Genomic DNA, 23,691 nt, shown 5'->3' with positions numbered 1-23,691 from the left:
GTTCATGTGGGGTCTGCTCACACGAGTGGGCCGGTTCAGTGTGAACCCCATCGGAGCTCCCCCTGTCTCCTCCGGGAGGAGCTGACTCAGTCGAGAATAAAGAGCATGTCTGAGTAACAGGGAGCGTTCTCCGGATACTTTGAACAACTCTAACAAGAACTAAGACAACATAAATACCTGTTTTTACACCACGGCAACAAACAATACAAGTCCGAGGCACCCAACATGATCAGAGTTCTTGTCTGTAATTATAAAAAAATCCATTCAAACTTCTGCACACTTTTGACATTTTTCTTTTTTGAGCAATGAAGGCAGTGCATGACCCTCTTTGTTTAAACATAACAGAAGTAGATCTGAAGTATTTTTTGGACGGGGGGGCGGCTGGAAGGATGAAACGTTCAGGGACCTCGTGGATCGAGTGGATTTATCAGTTCATGTGACTCAAAGCTAGAAGCCACCGTCCAGTGCATCTTCGGTGTAAAGATCCAAGCATGAGGCTGCGGTTCCTCCCCCTCTGAGGTCTCTTGTGTCCTCCTTCTCTGCAGGGTATACTTCAGGAACCGCTGGGTCAAGACGGTTCACCCACTGGTCCAGCAGTACTGTCTCATCTCCAGCCCACACATGACCTTCCAGATGCCCACGAGGGAGGACATCCTCAGGCACCGCGTGGTGGTGGTCACCCTCAGCACCTCCCAATACCTCTGCCAGCTGGACTTGGACCCTGGTGAGTCATGTGAAAGCTCATCTGTGCATCGTGGTGAGGTTTAAAACCTGATGATAAACAAAGAGAGGTTCGGGCATGGCCTGATTTTCAGGTATTGATTGGTTCGACAGTGTCCTGCAGATTAGTCTGCAAAAAAAATAGTTGAAGAAGCTGAGATGTGATTACTACCGAGGTTCACAGAACAACTAATGTGTGCACATTTAAAGCTGTGATGAAGCGCCGTTCAGACAGGTCACTGGATTTACAGAAACAGACGGACAGTGTGCAGGTGACATTTTTTAAATCCTTTTTTTTTTTTTGGGTGCTTTTTCATCTTTAACAAACACCACAAATGTATAAATAATGTACACATTTCAAAGCTGATAAAAAAACAAACAAACAAAAAATTAATAACGACCAAACAAAAGCGGACAACATAAAAAAAAAAAGGAAGCATTCACATGTATTTTGGCAATAGTACCGTGCTTATCATAGATTATCTCTCAAAATCATAAATCCTTTATTTTCACATGGACTCTCTTTTCCTACAGCAGTCATTGAAACACAACACAAGTAAGATGGTAACATGTGTTCCTAAACCGCAGCATGGTGGTTATCACTGTTGCCTCATATCAAGGCAGTCCCTGGTTCGTATCCAGCTCACAGATGGAGACTATCCCTGTCAGAGGAGGGGCGGGAGGGGGGGGGACAAGCAGAAGTAGCAGACAAATCAACACAGTCCACTATGCAGCGCTGTAATGAGAACATTTTTCGGAGTGAAAAGTGTGTTTGCGTTCACACGCACAGCTCCTCTGAGAGGTTCATCGTCTCAATGTGCCAGATAAAGTCAAATGAAGAATGTAAGTGAGGTAGTGTTTGTGTCTGGGCTGATGTTCAACACCTGGATAGAAACATGCATATACGTTATATGGTTATCTCATTACTCTCTGCAGACACGGGTTTGTGTGTTCAGGGTCATCCCCGGGGGGCTCTGATATCTGGAGCAGGATGGGACTCATTTAAGTGATGAAAAAGACAGAAAACAATCCAGTTTGTCATTGCGGGCTAATAGCCGGCTCTAATGTGTCAGCAGAGGGGTCTTTGTGTGTTGCTTGGGAACACCATCTGCCTGTTTCTAATGTAGCATACATCATTAGCCCTGCTCCCCACGTTTCATCTCCCGGCTCTCCTGGTGTTCCACGGTGTGATGGAAATCGGCAGCAAATGAGGCAACTGGGAGCCAGCGAGTCGTCTAAGTAGCAGTAACAAATCTCCCACCACCCCCCCCTAAAAAAAAAAAAAAAGGTTCAGCTCTTACGTGTTGGTTTTTCCTCCTTCCTTCTTTATGACCTAGATCTGCGAGTGCGGAGTGAACACGCGGTCTGCTGTGAAGAGTTTTGAATTCCTTCTGCAGGAGTAAGACCACAAAAGTTCTGCGCTTGAACGCGGTTAGCACCCAGCGGTTTCTATCTGTTCGCTGTTAAAATCCACTCAGCTAATAACAAACTCTGACAGGTTTAATCTCCTGCTGTGAGGAGGATACCAACCTTGGATACGTCAGGTATTTATTCACTGTTACAAGGAAAAGGAAAAACGCAGAAAACCCCTAAAAAGTCCCCGAGTGTGTTTCATGATCTCCCAGATAGATAAGATGCTGGTTCCTTGATGAAAAGATAAGTGCCCAATGAAGACACCCCGTCCTGTAGTCACGCCCCTTTATCCTACTGATAAGGGACAAAATCCATCCGATGGTTTCCAATGGCAACCAAAACAGCATTTAGTCTCCGTGTAGACCGATGAGCCGGGACATCACCGGGGTGTTCGGTTGGTTTCCATTTCCTTTTACCTGATTTAGTCCCACGCCACCTCGGGAAGGTTGGACGGTTAACTCTGGCGTCCCAGAGCCCCTCCCCCTTCATTCAAACTGTGTAACCGCTCATCACGACAAACACGCAGAGCTTCTGTCTCGTACCTTCTTTACACCCCAGAACAGCATCGTCGGGCAACACTGACATTACCGCACGGCCTCAACAAGCAGAATACGACTGTGTGAAAGAACGGCGAAGAGCATGACGGAGAAAATGTAAAAAGTCATCTTAGAAAGAGGGGGGCGGGGGGCGAGCACTCACCCCCCTGCTGGTCTTGGCTTTCACTCTACCTCCCCCGACAGGGTTTTCTCCCACTACTGGCCTTTCTCAAAGCACAGATCTACTAACCCCAGAGATCACTACGTGCAGCGGCGTTTTCAGGATGAACACGTTACAGACTCTCGTAATGACCTGACTTCTCAAAAACCTGAAGAAAAAAAAAAAAGTGTCATGAAGTGAAGCAAATTTTGGAGTCTTAGCCTTTCACGGTGGAAGGCAGCTGTGATGTGTGAGCGTTAAAGTTTAACGCTCACACATCAGTGTGTGAGGTGACGGAGTGGTCATTTATTATTAAGCACTCATCTTTCTCCCAAATCACTTTCATCTGGTTATCATCCCAGCCTCCGTCTTTCTTTGCTCACTGTTGTTTCACAGAGGACTGATGATGTCTAATTTGCTCGTCTTGTTTTTTTTTTAAAGATGGCTTCCCCCGCGGCGGGCGGCTCCAGCATGTCTCAGGTGTACATTAAGCCTCATGTTTTCATATCGTCTCTCCGTCTTCTCGGTCGTCCATCTCTGCCTCCCTCCCTCCATATCTCCACCTCCCTGCCCGGGGGGGGGAAACATTCCCGTCCATAATGACCCATGTGCATCATTTGTGAGCGTCTGCGGCCGTTACATATTCATGACGATCGACGTGAAGGAGCAAGAAGGCAGGATGCAGCGGCGCTCCTGGTCAACAAAAGGGCCTGGCCTCAGTAATGAACAATGTGACATAAAGGGTAGCACATCGACGTGCTGCTTCAGTGAGCGAGTTATTTTCAATGAAAAAGCAGCGAAGGAAAGAACATAGCAGGCTTTAATAGTGATGCTTGAAAAGAGTCTGAACACAGTAAATCAGCGTGCAGCCGTGTTCATTCAGCCTACACATAAACTGTTCATAGATTACTCAAGTGCATGCTCATGTGGTGATCTTATGCACATTACACCCATCTGTGGAATAAGTGATCCTTTGTGACTTAACAAGTCAGACTTTTGGAAGAGAGAAATCAGACAACGGAGGAGAAAACGGTGAGAAGAAACGAGCGACTGGACAGAATGTGAAGGGTTAAAAAAGCCCACCTGATGGAACATCTCACAGTTAATAAGGTTAGCTGTCAACAGGTTAGAAACATGGGTATAAAAAGAGCCTCTCTGACAGGCTGAGAGTGCAGGAGGTCTGTGCTGGATTTCATCGTCCACGGTTTATCATGTCGTTTAAAGATTCACAGAATCTGAAGAAATCTCTGTTTGAGGGACAAGGCCGAAAAAAACAAACAAACCCCAAAGTCAGACGGGCCAACATTTCTAGCAGACAGGATTCTGTAGTTGACGTCACTGTTTCTGATCACACACTATTCGAAAACATCTGTTCATCGCTGAACATCTGCTGAGAGGAACCAGATCCACAAACACAGTCAGGCACCCTGTCCGGCTTCATTTAACGAGGACTGAGCTGAAGTGTCTGACGAGAGAGACCCCCCCCCCCCCCCCCCCTTTTCTATGCACGGAATAAGTCGACCAAAAGTCAGCTACCGAGAATCAAAATGTCGTCTTGTTTGGCCTCAGGTCCAGAAGCTCACGAAGTTTTGTTAGAATAAAATCTGGGATTTAATTGTTTTATAAATCATTACATTCTGTTTTTTTGCATTTCACTCACTTCCCCAACTCTATGAAATGAGGTTTGATATTTAAGTAGGTAAATAAAATAAAAAAGACAGGCTCACCCTCAGGGAGGTGTAGAGGGGTTAAATCCTCACCCAAACGTTATGTGATTTCAGGACAGCACACCAACATCTTGAAGGTCTAGTTTTATTAATGCTGCAGGCGAACGGTTCAGTCTGAACATGTCTGATTTCTCTCCACCTGTCCTCGTTGGCTTGATGAGTTTTTCACTTCTGAGCTCGAATACATAAACCCAATTATACACATTCTGTACAAAAACATGGTTTTGAGGGTTTGCCTTGTTATCAGCACTGCAAGCAAATTCCTCAATGAGCTGCTCACAGCGCTCGGAGAGAACATTGGTGTGAGGATTTCTAGTTTGGGGGGGGGGATCAGTGTGTTCAAAGGTAGATACTGAAGAGCGAATGTGTCAAATCAAACCACTCCGCCTCTTTTAGTTTTATTTGCCAGCCCACGTTTCCGTCGTCTGTTTACTTCCTGACAGCCCCGGCGTTTGTTCAGTTGTTTTTCTAACTGTCACGTTTCATGACTGCGAATACTTTCGTGTGGAAATGGCGTCGGGGCTTCAGAGGCTGTTTGCTGGTTGTGATTCAGCCTCCCTTCTCCCCCGCTCCGTCCTCCATGGCTCTCATTTGCCATGCCGTTTCATCCCCTCGTACTGCCGAGCTCTGTTTGAGCTTTTTAAATCAGGGTAAGACTACTGCTCAATACAGTGTCCATGAAACCTTCCCTGTGAGGCGCAGCCCTGCTTACTTGCACGGCTGGACGGCACATTAGTGACAGTGAGTGTCCAGATGCTACCTGTAAACAATTTGTTGACGTGTCAGTGTAACAGTGATGACGCACAGCGGTCCAGACTTCAGTAAGAATCACCTTGTTCAGCGAGTTTCATAGGATTCATTTATTTATTTACAGAGAGTAATTAAATCTGAGAGCAGAGCTTGATTAAAACATGACATTGATCCCCTGTTTGATGTTCTTTCTGTCCTTTAAACTGCTGGAACAGGAACTCCCCGATCATGGACCAACATTTCACACTGCAGAGAGTCTGCTCTGTGTCTGTATTTTTTCAGATTCTCTCATTTTTTTTTAAATTTTTTAGTGTTGGTCATTGTGCGAGCAACCTAATCAGGACGTAAAAGCCAACATGTGGAAGTACGTTTTGAGGCGGAGCTTTAAAAACGAAGCTAAACAAAAGCCAGTCAGAAGCTAGAACTGGCCTGATGCGACTCTTACTTGAGCCTGACTGCAGCGTTTTGAACCAATTTCAGTCGTGACTTGAGATGACTGGCTGATCTCGGTGTTCAGGGAAAAGAGATAAAAGTGTGGAGTACTAATTCTAAGTCATAAAAAGAGGATAGGTTTTAGTTTTGAGAGGGTACGTAGCTGAAAGCAACTTTTTTTTTTTTTTTGCTATTATAACAGTGTGAAGGCGTTATCAAATATCACTGATGAGGCAGGAGAGATAACCTAAGCTGCTTGAGGTCTGTTTTATGACTTTTGAGGGGCACTGTTGAACCACATCACTTTCACTTTCTTTCGTTTGTAAGACAGTTTTAGCCATCCAGCACTTGATGTCTTACAGTCACTTTGAAAGACGGTAGATTAAGTTGAGTATCATCTGCGTAACAGTGGCAAGAAATGCTGCTTTTCCAAGTGTGAGCATTTAAATGGGTAAAAGAATGAGGCCTAGGATGGAGCCTTGAGGGACCCCGCAGGATAGATTAGCTTTGTTTACATGTAGTTTAGTTCATTTTTTTCCTTCTCTATTTGTTTTTTTCAGGGTTGTTCTCTCATATCCTGTTGGACGAAGCGGCCCAGGCCATGGAGTGTGAAACCATCATGCCTTTCGCTCTAGCTAGCAAGACCACCCGCGTAGTGTTGGCTGGAGACCACATGCAGGTGAGTCCGGAGAACCATCAAGGACAGAAATGAGTCTTGTAATTATTTTGACTTTGATGTAGCTGCATGTGTCTTGTTGAAGAAAAAAAAACTTTTCAACAAATTGGTCGGGTATTTAAACGTCTTTAAAGTTTACAAAAGCGTTTAAACTTTGGTTTAATTTTGAGCTTGGGTTGTCACAACAGCAGACTTGAAACTTTGGCGTGATTTGAGAAATAACCAAAGGATATCGACACCGTTTTTCCTACCAAGGAGAAATAAATAAAAGTCCTTGGCACCCAATATGTGGTGATTTCTTTTTTCTTAATGACCCAAAGTTTTAAGTGAACTCCTGCACCCTGGCAGCTTCCCGTACAGAAGAGTTGAATATGTGTTATCTCTCTATGTTTCATTCTTTTTGACTAAAATATGACGAAAGATCTGCAGTTATTTAAAGCATCGTTGCTTTTAAACAAGTTCAATCATTTAAATAACAGATTGTTTTATTTTTCTAACACATGGTATTTAACAGCTTGAGTTTGTTTATTTTTAGACATTTTGACAACTATTCTTTTTCTGATCCACTCAAACTTTTAGAGGACCGTCATATTGAGTGAGGCTTCCTTTCTCCATCCATTTCTTCTTTGAAAGAAATGGATGGAGTCAGAAATACTGCGGCCTTTTATCACAGCCGGTGTCTGGGGAAAATGTCCGGGTGGGCTTAGTTATGCATCAGGCATGAGGGAGCAAAAACTTACTTGACTGAGGGAATGAAGGGCTGAACTCTTGGCTTTAAAGTGAGTGGGCGTCGGTCTCTTTCATCACTCTTCTCTTCTATAGTCTTCGCTATTTTCATTTTTTATTTCAAAACTTCCTTTTCAGGTTTTACGTCTCTTTTGATCGGGGCTGTCAAACGAGTTAATTTATAATTCATTCATTATGGAAAATAAAAGCTTTAAAGGTCACATAAAAAGTCTGTTTCTAACACTAATGTGTCCCCAGTCTGTCTACAAACCCCCCTAATGATGAGAAAAGCCCATTCTCTACGTCTTACTTTTCAGTAAATGTGTGCTCAAACAGGCCGTTTGGAGATTTTCCCTTCATGACATCACAAAGGGCAGTAGCCCCTCCCCCAGGTGGGTGACACTCCCACAGCTAGGTGTTTGTTCTGCCCTCTGAGTCTGCCTTCTCACCCTAAACAATAGGACATGGAGCCAGAAAGCAGCGAGTACACCCGAGCCCTTCCAGAGAGGGGGCGTGGTCAGACACAGCTCATTTACATATTTAAAGCTACAGACACAGAAACAGCCTGTTCTGAGCAGGGCTGAAATAGAGGGGTTTATAGACATGATCACATACAGGATCTTCACCGACATGTTTTGTAAACCTCTTGAGACTTATTGAAATGTGTTGATGAGGATGATGATATGTGACCTTTAAAACATCGCATGTATGCATAGAAGTTGTACATGGACTTGTTTTCCATTTGAGTCTTCATTGTTTCCTTCTTCAAACATAAAAACAAAAAACCAGACAGGAGCCATGGACAGCCTCACTCCTGGACACCACTTGAGCCACAGATAACACAAATATAATCCTTCAACCAGTCAGGCTTTCTAAGCCAACACAAGGAGTGCAATCCTTCGTCCCTCCTCTCCTGGTTTGAGACGGTGTAAAGGATTACCGAGAGGGAGGAAGTGGCTGGAGTCCATCGTTCACTGCTTGCTTTAATGACTTCCTTTCTTTTTTCCTTTTGAGTGAGGATAAGAAGGTGTCCACCTGTGCGTCAGATTCTCTCTTTTATTAGTCTCTGTGAGCGAGGCTGTCGGTCCTCTCACTCTCTCTATCCTTCGACATCGACCATCTAACAGGCAACGGTCAATGAAGTCCCTTTTATTGATTGTTTGCTTTGGTATTGACTGTGTGTGACCTAATCAAAGGTAGCTGACCTATCCCACTGACACGCTTACATTAACATCCAAGCTGAAGATAAATCACTTTCTTATGAGGTCGTGGTTATTGGGAGATTCTCTGATCACACAGCGGGAGATCCAGGCCGGATCTGGAAACTGTTCAGATCTGGATTCATGGCAGTGTGGGGTCAGAAACAAACTAAAACCCAAGACTTAATTCATGTCACGGTTTTAATAACACTTTTAAATACAGCAATTTAAAGATAGAAAATATATTCATATTGATGTGAAACACCAATAGATGCATAGATGTACTTTATTGATTCCAAGCTGGGATATTGTGGAAAGCCTCTGGTTTGTCTGCTTTCTGTTGGACCGGCTGGTCGAATGTTTGAATGTTGAATGGTGACAAAATGAAATCATGAAAACCAGAACAAAGGCCGTAATTTTTGATCACTGGGATATGTTGAGTTAAATTTGACACATAATTGACTGTAAACTGTTTGCATCCTACAGTTTGGCCCCCTGGCAGTGAGAATTAAATAAAGCGGCCCCTGCTGTGACCAAGGTTGCCCAACCCTGATCGAGACATTGTGCAGCATTTTTGATCTTTTCTCATCATTGGCCGCCCGATGATGTTTCAAAACAGATGTTCATATTGAGTGAATTGAATCACATCTAAGTTTGATGACTGTTTGACTTTGTGTCCTATTAGATGTCAAAGTTGAATTTTATAGAGAGTACAATGATCATCATCACCATCTTTCTCCTAATGTGTACATCCCCCCCCCCCTCTCTCTGTTTGCAGCTGAGTCCGTTTGTGTACAGCGAGTTTGCTCGGGAGCGAAACCTGCACGTGTCCCTGCTGGACCGGCTCTATGAGCACTACCCTCCGGAGTACCCGTGTCGCATCCTGCTGTGTGAGAACTACCGCTCCCATGAAGCTATCATCAAGTAGGTGTGAGCCCTCAGCACTGCCTTGTGTCAGAAGCGTGGGGTGGAGAGTCTTTCCAGAGATGGAAGAAAAGATGACGTGCGAGATAAAGAGAGTGGGCGGACTGGGGAGGGAGGGGAGGGGGGGCGGGTGGAAAGGGACTTGACTTGACCAGAGTGTAAAGTGGAGCCCGTCAAGGCGGCGCTTCAGCTGACTGTAGCACCGTGATGACGAGCTGTGTGGGTTTAGGTGTTTCAACTTCACATCCTGGAGAAAGAACGGAAACTAAACTTTGAATAATCACAAAAGGTTTAAACGGATGATAAAACATGTTTCCTCTGACTTCATACCTGCCGTGTTAACGGTACTTGCACTCAATGCTGCTCACTTATAATGTCCACATACTGTCATTGTTTGGTGCACGGCTGTGTTAAATACTTGTCTCTGATTGGCCAGTTCTACCTAACAATGGTCTGCTGTCCCTCGATCGATCACTGTTACGACGAAAACGAGGGCAAGTCGGACATTTTGAAAAGAGCGCCGATGACGTCAGCAGCGCCTGACTGAGAGGTTGAAAGATTTTCAACATGAGCGGTCGTACAAAAAAAAAAGAGGCGGAGCCCTGAAAAAAGAAGACGCTGGGCGGCGTGCTGTAACCATATCAATCTGTGGAGAGAAGTCCGGAGAAACACCTTATGGGAGGGGGAGGGGCTAAAAGATGTAAAAACTGAAATGTACGAAAGTGAAGGTGGCACTTGAAGTAATCACGTAGCAGAACGTGCTGCTTGAACGGTCGGGGAAAAGTAATGACAGCTCGTCAAGAGGTTGGCTATGGACGCAGCGAGATTCTCCAGGACTGCATGCAGGCAGGCTGGAGTTACTATGGTTACGGGGACAATGAGTTACTATGGTTACAGGGAAGCGCTGTGTCTGTCACTACAGTGTAACACAACCGGAATAAATCAAACTCAATGAAACTTCTGCACGAAACAGAAGAAGAAAAATATCTGGGATGAATCTGTTTATTTACTTTCTTGTCAAAAACCACAGGTGTGTTCTCTTTCTCTTACACCCTGTTTATTGTCTTTTTTCCCTTTCAGCTACACATCAGAGTTGTTTTATGATGGGAAGTTGATGGCGAGTGGGAAGCAGCCCTCCCATAAGGACTTCTACCCGCTGACCTTCTTCACAGCCAGAGGGGAGGACGTGCAGGAGAAGAACAGCACCGCCTACTACAACAACGCAGAGGTATGCATCCTCTCCGACACCGTCACCCCGACCTCACCGCCATTATACAAGGTCACTGTGGCTGCTTTAAAAAATGTTAGATCGTCACAAGTCGCTTTAGTGAAAGATCCTAAATGTGACCGAGCACTCTGCGACTTTTTGATCGCCCTTAAGCAGCGACACACCGACAACCCCTCTCCACTCACACGCACACAGAGCAGCGTTGAAATGCAGCGCACTATAATCAAGCAGCACCTTCACTTCCCGAGTGTGATCACGAGGAGAATGAATATTTAAAGGCGCTCGGCCGCGTTCAGTCACATCATTATACATTTCTGCACTCACTGTTAATTATCATAATCAAGGATGAAAAGCAGGAGCCGAATTAGCAGATTAACCGAGAGCTGCTGTTGACGAGCGTGATGCATGACTCAAGGACGGCCCCTGCCTCTGATTGGTTCACTTTGACGTGGTCATCGTCCGTGTTTGACCTCTGACCCTTTGCTGACATGTTCCAGTCAATTAAGATCGAGACGCTTCTCGATTTAGCTCCCGAGCTTTCAGCGACGCCAGAGAAATTACCACCTGTCCGTTCAGTGTCAGACCGTTAGCAGCATTATGTTGAAAACACGGCGAGGACAAAACGCGTGCGTTTGTTCCACGTGAACGCCACAGACGGCGCCAAGAAGAGGAAAGCTTCATAAAAGTTTAAAGCCTCCAACACAGCGTTTACACGAGCACGATTGTCTGTTTCTTGTCGGTTGTCGTTTTGCTTCATTCATATCATAAAGCGTCTTTTTAACAGATTTAACAGACTGGTTATTTTCCAGGCCTCCGATTGGGCCTTGCTGTTGTTTCGCCTCATGTTGCTCCGCCCTCTCTCGCAGGTGTTTGAGATCGTGGAGCGGGTGGAGGAGTTGAGGAAGAAGTGGCCGGTGTCCTGGGGCAAGCTGGACGACGGCAGCATCGGAGTGGTGTCGCCGTACGCTGACCAGGTTTTCCGCATTCGTGCCGAACTTCGAAAGAAGAGGATGCACGAGGTCAGCGTGGAGCGAGTGCTCAACGTCCAAGGTGAGAAACGTGCACGGATGGAAAGAGTGCACGAGTATATCAGTTACTTTTTATTCTTGCACATAAAATAAAACAAGCGCTGCATTTACGTACTAGAATATGAATTTGTTTAGAGGCGGGTGCATCGATTTATTAAAGCCTCTTTTTTCATCAGAATAATTCATCGGATGGGAAACGAAGAAAGCAGCTGCATTCAAAACAGATTAATTTAAAATCCCCGAGTGTCTCATTAATGTTGCTCCGTGAAGCTTTTCTCACACGTTTGTGTGTGTAAGGTGACGTTAGTGTCTTCAGTGATGTTGTTGCTTTAGATAAGAGCGATGTCACGTCTTCAGCGATCTGAGGGAGCGTTTCTCCTCGGCTCCACTGTCACACAGCTCCCACTCGTGTTGCATCCAGCTGCTTTCCACAGGTCATTAACTTCCTCGTTAATAACTGAAGACGTGTGTGTACGCGCGCGCGCGCACACACACACACGCACACGCACACACATATATATAAGGAAACATGTCTGTTTATCTGTTCTAACTTACCTTTAAGGAATGCACAGATTGGGGTTAATGTTGCACCGTCTCAATATTCAATGTTTTTAAATTTTTTAGTACATCATAATTACATGGATGCTAACATTAGCAGCAGATAGCAGCCCGCTCACTGCTCCGTGTGAACGTGAGAGCAGAGGGCTTGGAGGTGTGGCCAGTCAGCAGTTTGTTTTGGTTTCATGCTGCTGCTAAAGGGTCAAATATACTCCATCAAAAAGTCACATTTTTCCTTTAAGAAATTACAAGAATTAGTCTCCTCAGTTTCCAAACCTATAATGTAAAGAAAAAATTATCAACCGAGTGGTAAACAGGATCCTGTCTCAGGCATTGATGTGTTATGTCTGTGTTGATGTGTTATGTCTGTGTGTTGAGCTTTTAAGCTGTGTAAAGCACTTTGTCTAAAAGCGCTCTATAAATAAAATTATTATTATTATTATTATTATCATTCCTGCCCAAACTAATAAAACTTCTCAGATTCAAAATTTGACATGTTGTGTCTTTGTGCTTTTTTCAATCAATTATTGATTTTTTTGTTTTTTTAAATTTATTGATTTATTTATAAATGACTGTTACACAAAACGTTTGTGGAAAGAAGGTTGTAATATAAATCTCGAGCATCAACATGAAGATGAGACACCTGACACAACAATCCCAAAACACTTTCAAAGAGGACACTAAAAGCAGACCGTCTTCTCTTCATGTCTTTGCTTCGCAGATTCCTTGTTTCCTTCATCCTTGACGCCTTTTTTTTTTTTCTCTCTCTCTCTTTTTCTTGCAGGTAAACAATTCCGTGTGTTGTTCTTGAGCACGGTTCGGACGCGGCACACCTGCAAGCACAAACAGACGGCCATCAAACGCAAAGAGCAGCTGGTGGAGGACTCGACAGAAGACCTGGACTACGGGTTCCTCTCCAACTACAAGCTGCTCAACACCGCCATTACCAGAGCCCAGTCCCTGGTTGCAGTTGTGGGAGACCCCATAGCACTGTGCTCCGTCGGGCGCTGCAGGTAAATGCGGCTACTTGAGACTTAAAAACTGTCACTGAACGAACTCCATCAGCTCGTGAAAGCCTTCTCAGACACTCACCTGGAATCACAGTTTCTGTAACGAGAAGCCGCATTTCTGACAGAGCGAGCAAACTGTTGTCGGTCTCTGCTGGTTTCCTGTTGTGGTTCAAGCGTCCAACACGTATCACTATGATATGATGCAACGCCATCAAGTCCTCCTTCATATCTGAAAAGCAAGGACAAGTTTTATAATCGTGTTGTTAGTTTGGGTCCGATGAAGATCTTTAACCTGATAAAAACACTAAATGTGCAGCGACTCTGTTCTTGGCGTCCTCTCCTCATTTTTCTTCTCCTCAGTTTACCGTCTTCACAAATGCTTTTTCCGTATTATTTTTATATGAGACTTTTACTTTTTATTATGCCCCCAGGGAGCAATTTTTCACCCTGCACAGGAGCAAAACACCAACCCGATGCATGACGCATTCAGTCCTGATCTCGATGTGATAAAGAAGTAAAAACTCTGTTTCCTCCTTTTTTTTCTTTTCTTTTTTTTTTCTCTCCTTTGCAGGAAATTCTGGGAGCACTTTGTGTCCATTTGCCATGAAAACTCGAGTCTCCATGGCATCACCTTCGAGCAGATCAAAGCTCAGCTGGAGGCTCTGGAGCTGAAGAAGACCTACGTCCTGAACCCTCTGGCCCCGGAGTTCATCCCCCGCGCCCTCAGGCCCATGCAGGGACACCACTCTTCTTCACAGGCCCTTCATCCACACCATCATCCTCATCCTCATCCTCAACACCCACAGCCCGCCTCCAACAAGCAGGGTCCGCAGCAGCAGCAGCAGCAGCAGCAGCAACAGCAGCAGCAGCAGCAGCAGCAGCAGCAGCAGTCCCCCCCTAAGGTAACGTGTTTCTGTGAGTCTGAGTGTAGATCTCAGTAAATCTGTTGTTTTGATATTTACGATGCTAACATAAAAGCCTTACAGATGTTAGCAGAACATTTAACTAATATAATTAGCCGTGATCTTAGCACCAAAATTTCCGCTCGCTTGATAGAGCCCTTCTTTAAGTTCAGACAGCATCTGCAGGTAAACGATGTTCAGTTGTTTTGCCGAGTGTTGCTAACGTTAGCCGTGCTAGCAGTCGATCCTCCCTGCAGGTTAATGTCCACATACCTGTTGTGGTTACGCGATGCTCCGGTCGAGCCTGTCACAGGCGGCGTACCAATGGATCTCGATGTCTTTACATCGAAATGCTCCGCGCGTCGAGATGGTTTTCATTCAGTAATGATCCGATGCACTTTGTCGTCACCGTTGGTAAATTCGTCTTGGACTCAAAGTGCTGCCGTGAATCCGGGTCGCAAACAGGACAGCGCCGCCGGATCCAAAGAACGAAAGACACATCCTGAAATATAAAGTGATTAGCTTCTTCTGATGCCTATGAGAGAGGGTGACGACTTTAAATCTTCTCATCGAGCATACTGCTGTTTAGTTTCATCACTTTACGACTTTGGTTGTTAATTAAAGCTCCAGGGGGAAAAAACAGAACGTGAGAACGTGAGGATTGTTGGGAGGACGCTTTGTTTGATTGTTTAGCTCGGACTGTGTTTGTGCGTCTGTCCTCCCTCCCCGTCAGAGATAAAGGTTAACGAAATCAGCACAGCTGCCAACCTGCTGCCATCCCCCACTGGGCCTAATGAGCCGCAGCTCCGCTGCATCACACGCACACACACACACACACACACACACACACACCTGGCTCTCTCTCATACTCTGTTGCTCTGATGCGTTATATTACATTTTAATATACCGTCTCCTTCAACACATGGAACATGTTACTTGTTTAAAGGTCAGATCCTTGAAGGTGTCTCAGTGCACCCTCTGACATCGAGCCTAATGTCGTTCACTGACAGATAATCAAACCCATCGGTCACTGCTGGTTTATTTGTATATTTGTGTCCCGGTGTGTGACGCTCACGTCGGCGGATTCAACATGTTGAAACGGCGTCGGTGACAGGAATGACTCTGATTGGAGGTTCTGGTAAACGAATCAGCGACGGAAGCGACTTCAACTTAACTTTGTTTTTATCTGTTTAAAGTACCTGTGTTATTTAGAGGGGTGTCTATGTATAGAGGTCATAGTCCTTAGGGGGGCGGTCCGGGTTCGACTCCGGCCTGACGCCCCCCTTCCCGCATGTCGTTCCTTTCTCTCCCTCTCCCCGATTCCTGACTCTATCCACTTTCTCTCTCACATAAAGGCAGAAAAAGGTCTCCTCATATAATAACAAGGGTTTATATGGCCGCCGTCTTCTTCCCGTTTCCTCTTTTTTGCATGATGATTACAGACTAGCGCCACCTGCTGACATGGAGACTTGTTTCCTTTCAAGCGTGCGCTGAATGTTACCGATGGTTCGCTGTCGGCTCGAGTCTTTGCGGTGTGTTGACATCGTCAGTCGGCCCTCGTCGCCGTCTGCTTGCTGTGTCAGCCTTAACACAGATGGTGTTTAGTTGAAGACTGAGACTCTCAGTAAAATATGTCTCTCATTAAAAATCTGAAGCTTCAGCACAATTTTCTTTTTAATGAAAATGGCAAAACAGGATTTACAAATTTAACAATTTCGTCTTGAAATATGTTTTGATAAATGCTTCCAGGGCCGAATGCTCGATGTCCTCTCCTCTGTCTCGCCTCTGAGTGTTCACGACTGTCTAATGGTTTGATTATTATTTTTTAACAGGGGAAACATGCAAACCACACGGAGCACTTTCCACCTGAAGGATATGGTGAGTGGATGGAGCGGTCCATGCTGATTTATATTCTGATTTTTTATTTTTTTTATTGCGGCCTGTTGTTGATTGTGAGAGCTTGTTGTTGTTTGTCTGCATTCAAAACTTTTTCTGCAGCTCAGACTTTATCGTCTGTGTCTCCTTCTGCACAGACGAGCGTGTGCAAAAGTTAAAAACATACGCATGCATGTATCATTGTATAGTTTTCTAGTCTGGTTATTTCACAGTGCATCAGAAGAGGAGTTTGCTTTGTCTCTCTGTACATGAAAGAAGCACACAGCTTGGTGCGAGCCGCCCAGATGGATACATGAAGTCCTGAGGCTGTTGAAGCCATCCGAGCGACGCAGCTTTGAAAAGCAGAGCGAGCAGTTGTTAATACGCTGCGTCGTAGGCGAAGACGCTCAGATGGCTTTCAACCTCTTTAAACTGCAGATAGTCAGACAGAATCAATGAAGTCTGTGCGACTCCATTCTGCACTCAACGGCAACATTAAAACATGTCAGCTGTTTGTATCGTCTCTCTTACAGAGGTAGCTGACTGTATCACATGAAGTGAAACCAAACAGCAGCCTCAGGGCTTTAAAAATGAAGCCAAAAACAAACTGCAGTTCCTCGAGTGGCCACTGGAGGTGTGCTGCAGAAGAAAAGAGCATTCACAGCCGTGTTAAAATCAGCCGCACACTCTCCATCACTGCTCGTGATGCTGTTGAGCCTGAGAGTTACGCATGATGAGGTTTATGGTTAAGCTCCGCCTTGGCTCCGCCTCTTTACCTGCTCTAAGGTCGATTTGAAAGTTAGCTTGAGACAGATTTTCTAACAAAGCGACTTCCAAACCACTGAGTGACGCCCTGAAGCCTGGGTCTGTGGTCTAACCCCTCCTCTCTCTGCAGTTCAACCCAACCCGGCCATGCTGATGGGAAACCCGATCAGGGCGTTCACACCACCTTTGGGTGGCACGCCAGCCGCCATGGGCAAGTCACCCAGTCCTGTTCAGAGGATAGATCCTCACACAGGCGCCAGTATCCTCTACGTCCCCGCCGTGTACGGTGGAAACATGGTCATGTCCATGCCCCTGCCGGTAAGTCTTACACACACACACACACACACACGCACTGTACCTTTTGTGCGTTATTGATCAATAATCTCATTATGTGTTTTTTTTTTTTTTAAGTTGCCCTGGCCAGGTTACCAGAATCGCTTTGCAGTGGACCCTCGCATCATGAGCCATCCTGCAGCCATGGCGTACAACTTCAATCTGTTGCAGGCCCAAAACCGAGGCTCCCCCATCCCTTACAGCGGGATGGCGCACCCCTCCCCCCTGGGAGTGGGCCAGCCCAGCCCGGACAAGGAGCTGCAGGCGGACCCCATCAGAAACGGTGAGCCGGGATTTTCATCACCCTCAGTTACTGTACTTTAAAGCCACAAGAAGAGACCATCTGTTGTATGGAGGAAACATTTAGTAATGACCTTATTTGACCTCTTAGGTAAATTAGAAGGATGTCCCAAATCAGAGCAGAGTCGTCTTCAGACACCAGAGAGGAAAACTGCAGACATGAAGGAAAAACAGGCAAGTGGTTGTTTATTTATTTCATTATTAACCGAGGTAAACAAAGCAGCTCAACCTTTTACTGAATGATGTTTGTGTTTCGTCATTCTAGGGGGATTTAGACACTGGGCAGGGTCGGAGTCTAGACTCAGAAGGCATGGTAGGATTTCCAAATGCACTTCTCCATCGAAAAGACCCCACAGCTGCCCAAAGACCCCTCAACTACCACCTGGCTCCTCCGAACCCAGCTTTCCCTCCACACCCTGCCAGCGGACGGGCCTTCCCCCCACAGTACCCCCTCTCCAGGCTTCCTTATCGGGTCAGCCAGCCTCAGCACCCGGGGATGACCCAGCAGAGCCAGCAGCAGCCGCCGCAGCTCAGCCCCGCCTACAGCGGGGGCAGCCACAGTGCTTCATTCTTCAGTGGCCCCGTGCCCCCTCACAGGGCCGTGCAGTCCCCCACCTTGGATGGGCCTGAGGCTGGAGGGGTGGAGGAGATGAGCAGCTCCATTAGGACTCCGATGGGCCAACCGGGGGGGCATCACCCGGGCATGTCGCAGCATAACAGGGGCAACAGCTTTGGAGAGGACGGGCAGGACGGAAACATGGGAGAAGGTTTGGGTGAGTGCAGCATCATGTTTGTATTCGTTATCTGTTTGTTGTTGTATGTGTAACCGTTGCATGTACGAGCACGCCAAAGTCACAGACAGGAAGTGGTGAACGTGACAACAGAGTTCGATGCTGTGATGCTTTTTAGTGCTGGGCTGTAGTTCGACTTAGTCACAGTTTCAGCAGAGCGGACGAACAGAACACATGCTGAAGCTCTTTCCTCACATGCACAGAGATCACAGCACACGCGTGCATACGGTCTATGTTTGCATTTCTAATATGGCGACTTCCAAAGCTGGTAAAACGAAGCAAACACACACACACCGTACACACCTGTTAATGCATTAATGTGATGCATTTTGAGTTTACTCCTTCCTTACTGTGGGCGACCTGAGCAGGAGCATAGCGAGACTGCCTTCTGATACACGTGTTGTTTTTTACCCGAGGCTGCACCGCGAGCGTCAGGGCAACGGTTTGAAATGTGCTGGATATTTCTGAGCAGGCTGAGTGAGAGCTTCTTTTTTTTACGCTGTGGTTAGCTCAGCAGCCTGTTTGATCTTAGCAGGAGAATTACTGTCACTCACTCACTGACTCGATGACCCTCAGCTCCTCTCGTCCTGACTAATCCTCTCCATATCCTCCTGTCTTTACTCTCCGCTGCAATGCAACAGCAGCCTTTTAATGTTTAAAGTTCTGTGGGTGGGGGGGGGGGACGATAAACACTAAGATAACAGATTTAAAACATCCAAAGCCTCAACTACAGATTCAAACACCACCAGCGACTCTTAAGACTAATCTTGTGGTTTAACCTTTCAGACCTGCAGGGTCCCCTGGCTCTCGAGGCCCTGAGCCAGCAGCAGCAGCAGCAGGCGGCCAGGCTGGGCCAGTGGGGGGAGGCAGCCGGTCCTTTTCTGCAGGGCAGCGTTGCCTTTCCTCTGCCTCAACAGCTCGCCCACCTCGCTCCCGGCATGGCTCGCTTCCCCCCTCAGCTGCTCCGAGCAGCTAGTTGGGGCCTAAGTGCCAACATGGAGGACGAGGGCGTCCCCTCTGCCTCGACCGGGCCACCGTTCACCAGGTACGACTCGGCTTTTATTTTTAATTTCTGATTGTTCTCGAAGGTGGTACAAATACGTTTTTTTAAACACTTTTCAAATTTGAAATACATGTTTAAAACCCATTTAGAAAAAATAATAATAATTATAATTCTGTTTGTTTTCCAGGTACCCGGGCCTCCTGAGAGAGATGCCCCCACAGGAGCAGCCTGAACCCAGAGAAGCAGCTGAGATGCAGCCCCCACCTCAATCCCGTCTCCTTCAGTACCGCCAGTCCCAGTCCCGCGCATCAAGTGACCCTTCATCCTCTTTAGCCGCCACCTCCAATCACGCAGGCCCCTTCCCTCCGGGACAGTACCCCCATGACAGTGGCCGCGATCTCCTCAACGACAACCTTCTTAACAACCCTGCCCTGCAGCAGCAGCAGCAGCACCCGGGAAACCCCATGTATTCTACTGGTAGCTACCCACATCAGCCACCGGCCCACTCTGGCAGCCCCCCTCCCTCCCAGGTCAAATACCTTCTGCAAGAAGCTCAGTGGTCCCATGGCGGAGCTGCATCAGCGAGCCCACCGCAGCAGAACCACCTACTGGGGAACCAAGGCCACGGTCTTCCCTATGGTCTGCCCATCATGGCTCACCCAAGCAGGCAGGAGCAAGTCCACCTGATGCAGCTTCACCATCAGCACCAGCAGCAACAGCAACAACAACAGCAACAACAACAACAACAACAACAACAACACCAACAGCAGCAGCAGCAGCAGCAACAGAGTCAAGGTCCAGACCAGGAGTCCTATCACCCGCTGTCCCCCAGAACATCAGCAGCCGCAGCCCTTCACAATGTAGATGAGGTGAGAGTCATTCATTTAGCGGTAACATTTCGAGCACGAGCTGTTTGCACGTATTCTAGCATTCAGATTGTCCACCCGACATACTGACTTCATGTCATCTTGTCCGTCTGTACAGTATGAACCCAGAGGTCCAGGCCGGCCCCTCTATCAGCGCCGCATCTCCTCGAGCTACCCGGACGACTCGTCTCCAGCCAACGCCCACAACGCCCTCTCCCAGCAGTCCCAGCCCTGTCCGTCAGACCCCCAGGACCACCCGCATCCGCACATACAGCATCATCAGCACCCGCACGCACCCTACGGTTACTCCTCACATGACCTCTGGCCCAGTAACGGCGGGGGTCCCGGTCCGTTCCAGAACATCCCGTGTAATGGAGCCAGCACGCTCGGTCAGCATCGAGACCTTATGGGTGAGTACTCGGCTCTGTCCTTTAACCTCTTTGGGGTTACCGTTCTATTGCTCTAACATTTCTTCTCCCTGCAGCGTCTAAGGCTCTCCGTCAAAGTGAGGAGCAGGTGAAGGCCGAGGCCACGGCAGCACAGCAGCCTCACCCACACGCCCTCAACTCCCTGCAGCACCTCGGACAGTTCCCTCCTCTCATGCCCAATAACAAGCATCAGCATCAGCAGCAGCAGCAGCAGCAGCAACAACAACCGCCACCACCGCCGCCGCCGCTGGCTCCCACGGAGGCAGGCCAGGGGCCTCCAAATCTGAGCAAACCACCCACCATGTCCTACGCCAGTGCCCTCCGTGCTCCACCCAAACCCCGAGCTGTTCGTCCTGATCAGGCCAAAAAGAACAGCGACCCTCTCTCCCTCCTCCAAGAGCTGAGTATAGGAAGTTCAAACGGTAGCAATGGGTACTACTCCTACTTTAAATGAGTCTTCTCCGAGATAATTAAGTGATAAAATACAAAAAGAAAAAAAAAAAAAGAAAAACATTTTCTAAAACACCCAAAAAAAAATAGTGCAAAGTGCATTTACAAATTGTTTCTATCAGTAGGTTTGTTTTCTGCATTTTGTTTCATTTTAACTTTTTATCCGTAACGGTCATCTTTTCTCCTGTTTCACATATCTGTGAAGAAAATAAGTATATATAATGAATGCATTACTGGTATATATACATACTCATTATGTATATATGAATATATACTTATATTATCGACACTTGTATATGTACGTAATGCGAAAAAAATGCAAAAAAAAGTTTTAAAAAAACAAATTTAAAAAAAAAAGAGGCACGAGTTAGTTGACCACTTAGCTCCCTGCATATTCTCTCTCCTTCTCCAAGTTGCTTTCGTTGGTTGCCTAAATAAGTACGTTGAAGTTTTTAATTCTTATCATTTTGTACCCTTCAGTTTTGAGTGGGCGTTCGCGTCTTGATTTTCATGCTACTGTAGTCGTGCTGTCGGACGAAAAAAAAAAAAAAAAAAAAAAAAGCTAAGTGGTCAACTGACGGCGAAACTTCATGGAACAGTGTATAGAAGTAGATACAAATTTTCCTCTAATCTGTACATAAAAAGAAAATAAAAAGACTGAATTGTATGCCACAGACATGTCCTTAAATTCCTGTATCATGCTAGCATTTGAATAATGAATTATTTCCTGTTTTTATTTTTTGCTTCTTAACCTTTAATCCTTCGACGTCCTGACCCGGGAGTCATCTTTGGTGATTTAATAGTAAATGTGATTATTTACTGAGAATAACATTACAGATATTGATTGCATATTTTTAATTTTTCTTCTTTTTTTTTTTTTTTTTTGCATCGGCAACAAAAGATCAAGTGTTAAAACGTCAGAACAGCTACAACCATGTCATTCCTCGTTTGTGTGAAAGATTGAACGTCAGGCGTCGCTCTCTGTGATCCGAGTCTCCTGATCCGCTTCCCTCTCGTTCTGTGTCGTTATTGTATTTCTTTTGATTGTGTGCAGCAGACTGCTGCAGCAGGTATGACATGTGGTTTCCTCGGTCACTAATGATGGTGAGCTTTTCTTGTAAAGGTTGCGCTGCTCTGAGGGTTTGTGAAAGTGAAGAGAGAGAGAGAGGTGAGGTGGCAGTGAGTTGTCCTGTTCGGTAAGTTGAATCTGAAGGTTTTCATAAACGAGCTTAAACTTTCCCCAAGAAATATTTGATACTATTCGATGCCACGTGTTTTAGAACAATAGCTTAAAAATAAACAAAAAAAATCACAGATCTTTTGTCACATTTAACTCAAAGAGAGAGCACTGTTAATTGGTTGCCTAAGACTGACATTTTTGATTGCCGTGGTATTGAAACAGGAAATGGTTTGCTAGTATTGATCAAAGTTTGTTGGTGTCGTGACCAACCCACATTATACACTTTTTCTTTAAAGGTCACATATTCTCCTCCTCCTCTTCAGGTTAGATAAGTGTCCTCGCTCCTCTTCATCATGTGTGTGAAGTGTGTTGTTGTAAATCCACTCTGATCCTGTATTTGATCATGTCTATAAACCCCTCTATTTCAGCCCTGCTCAGAACAGGCTGTTTCGGTGTCTGTAGCTTTAAATATGTAAATGAGCTGTGTCTGACCATGCCCCCTCTCTGGAAGGGCTCGGGTGTACTTGCTGCTTTCTGGCTCCATGTCCTATTGTTTACGGTGAGAAGGCAGACTCAGAGGGCAGAACAAACACCTAGCTGTGGGAGTGTCACCCACCTGGGGGAGGGGCTACTGCCCTTTGTGATGTCATGGAGGGAAAATCTCCAAACGGCCTGTTTGAGCACACATTTTCTGAAAAGTGGAGCAGGCAGAAGACGGAGAGGATGGACTTTTCTCATGATTGGGGGGTTTGGAGACAGACTAGAGACACATGAACATGATGACGTGGATTTAGCAGAATATGTGACCTTCAATCTAAAATCTTGTTCCGTGTTTAAAAGTCTAATCTTTGACATAGTGCGGGCGATCTTTAATCCCTGAGTAATATGAACTTTATAATAAGCTAAATGCACAAGCTAATATGAGCTCAGTGTGCTACCTTGCGCTGTCACGACACCAGAATTTACACTTTGATATCGATACCTGTTCTGAAGTCACAACAACAAAAAAACAGACGTCTTAATGTCTTGTTTCAAATCAGCCAAAACTGCATGCAAACATCTGTGGCCTCCTCTGCTCTCTCACCGTCTGTAAGTCATTATGAGAAGCCAGAAGGTCTTCAGAAACGTCAACATTTGACGACCTCTCGGCAGATTTTAACTCGAGATGTGTAGGTTTAAAAAAAAAAAAAAAAAAAAAAAAAACTTCAATACTTTTTGATACTTGTCGTTGTGTTAAATAATGAACACCAGCGCTTTAAAACACGTGGCATCAAAAAGTATCAGTGTGGAACATTTTGGCGACCTTAGTGCCACCAAAAAACGCTAACGCTAAAGCTAACGGCTTCAAGGGTTTCCTGATTTCAGGAAATGAGCTGAACCAAGCTCTTTGTTGTTGTTTTTAATTGAGCACAATGAGAGTGAACCGGCGATGTTGGTCAGACAGTTCAAATAACTCCGGTCTGATCTGACATTTTCATATTAAACTTGTGGGTTGATCTCATTCATTAATAGAAAGAGGCTCTGAAACATTGACCACTGCTAACGCCATTAAAGTCGGATCTTGTCAGTTTGCTGGTTAAAAAAATAAAAAGCTCCTCACTTTCTGACGAAGCAGCGCTGCTCATCCCGCGCACATTATACGCCGTCGATTCATCGTTAAAGTCACAGACTGTATAAAGAATGGACCACGCTCCCGTGAACGCCGACGTTT

The 23,691-nt window shown here is 45.9% G+C and overlaps 1 protein-coding gene across 1 annotated transcript in view; it reads left to right on the top strand.

Annotated features, from left to right (window-relative positions):
• The window catches only part of helz (helicase with zinc finger), a 45,975-nt gene extending 24,508 nt beyond the window's left edge, over positions 1–21,467 (top strand). Inside the window, exons 18-33 of the mRNA XM_079338353.1 lie at positions 546–724; positions 6,299–6,417; positions 9,118–9,263; positions 10,344–10,491; positions 11,358–11,541; positions 12,862–13,090; positions 13,659–13,989; positions 15,822–15,867; positions 16,760–16,947; positions 17,041–17,245; positions 17,354–17,436; positions 17,528–18,035; positions 18,840–19,098; positions 19,244–19,925; positions 20,041–20,332; positions 20,407–21,467. Coding sequence (XP_079194479.1) covers positions 546–724; positions 6,299–6,417; positions 9,118–9,263; positions 10,344–10,491; positions 11,358–11,541; positions 12,862–13,090; positions 13,659–13,989; positions 15,822–15,867; positions 16,760–16,947; positions 17,041–17,245; positions 17,354–17,436; positions 17,528–18,035; positions 18,840–19,098; positions 19,244–19,925; positions 20,041–20,332; positions 20,407–20,804 — 3,997 coding nt within the window. The 3' untranslated portion in view covers positions 20,805–21,467. The remainder of the gene's footprint in view (positions 1–545; positions 725–6,298; positions 6,418–9,117; positions 9,264–10,343; positions 10,492–11,357; positions 11,542–12,861; positions 13,091–13,658; positions 13,990–15,821; positions 15,868–16,759; positions 16,948–17,040; positions 17,246–17,353; positions 17,437–17,527; positions 18,036–18,839; positions 19,099–19,243; positions 19,926–20,040; positions 20,333–20,406) is intronic.
• The last annotated feature ends 2,224 nt before the right edge of the window (positions 21,468–23,691 follow it).

This window comes from Symphodus melops (assembly GCF_947650265.1).
Source record: "Symphodus melops genome assembly, chromosome: 2".
NCBI lineage: Eukaryota > Metazoa > Chordata > Actinopteri > Labriformes > Labridae > Symphodus > Symphodus melops.
The sequence above is the reverse complement of the archived record's forward strand: the minus strand, read 5'-3'. Positions and strand labels throughout refer to the sequence as shown.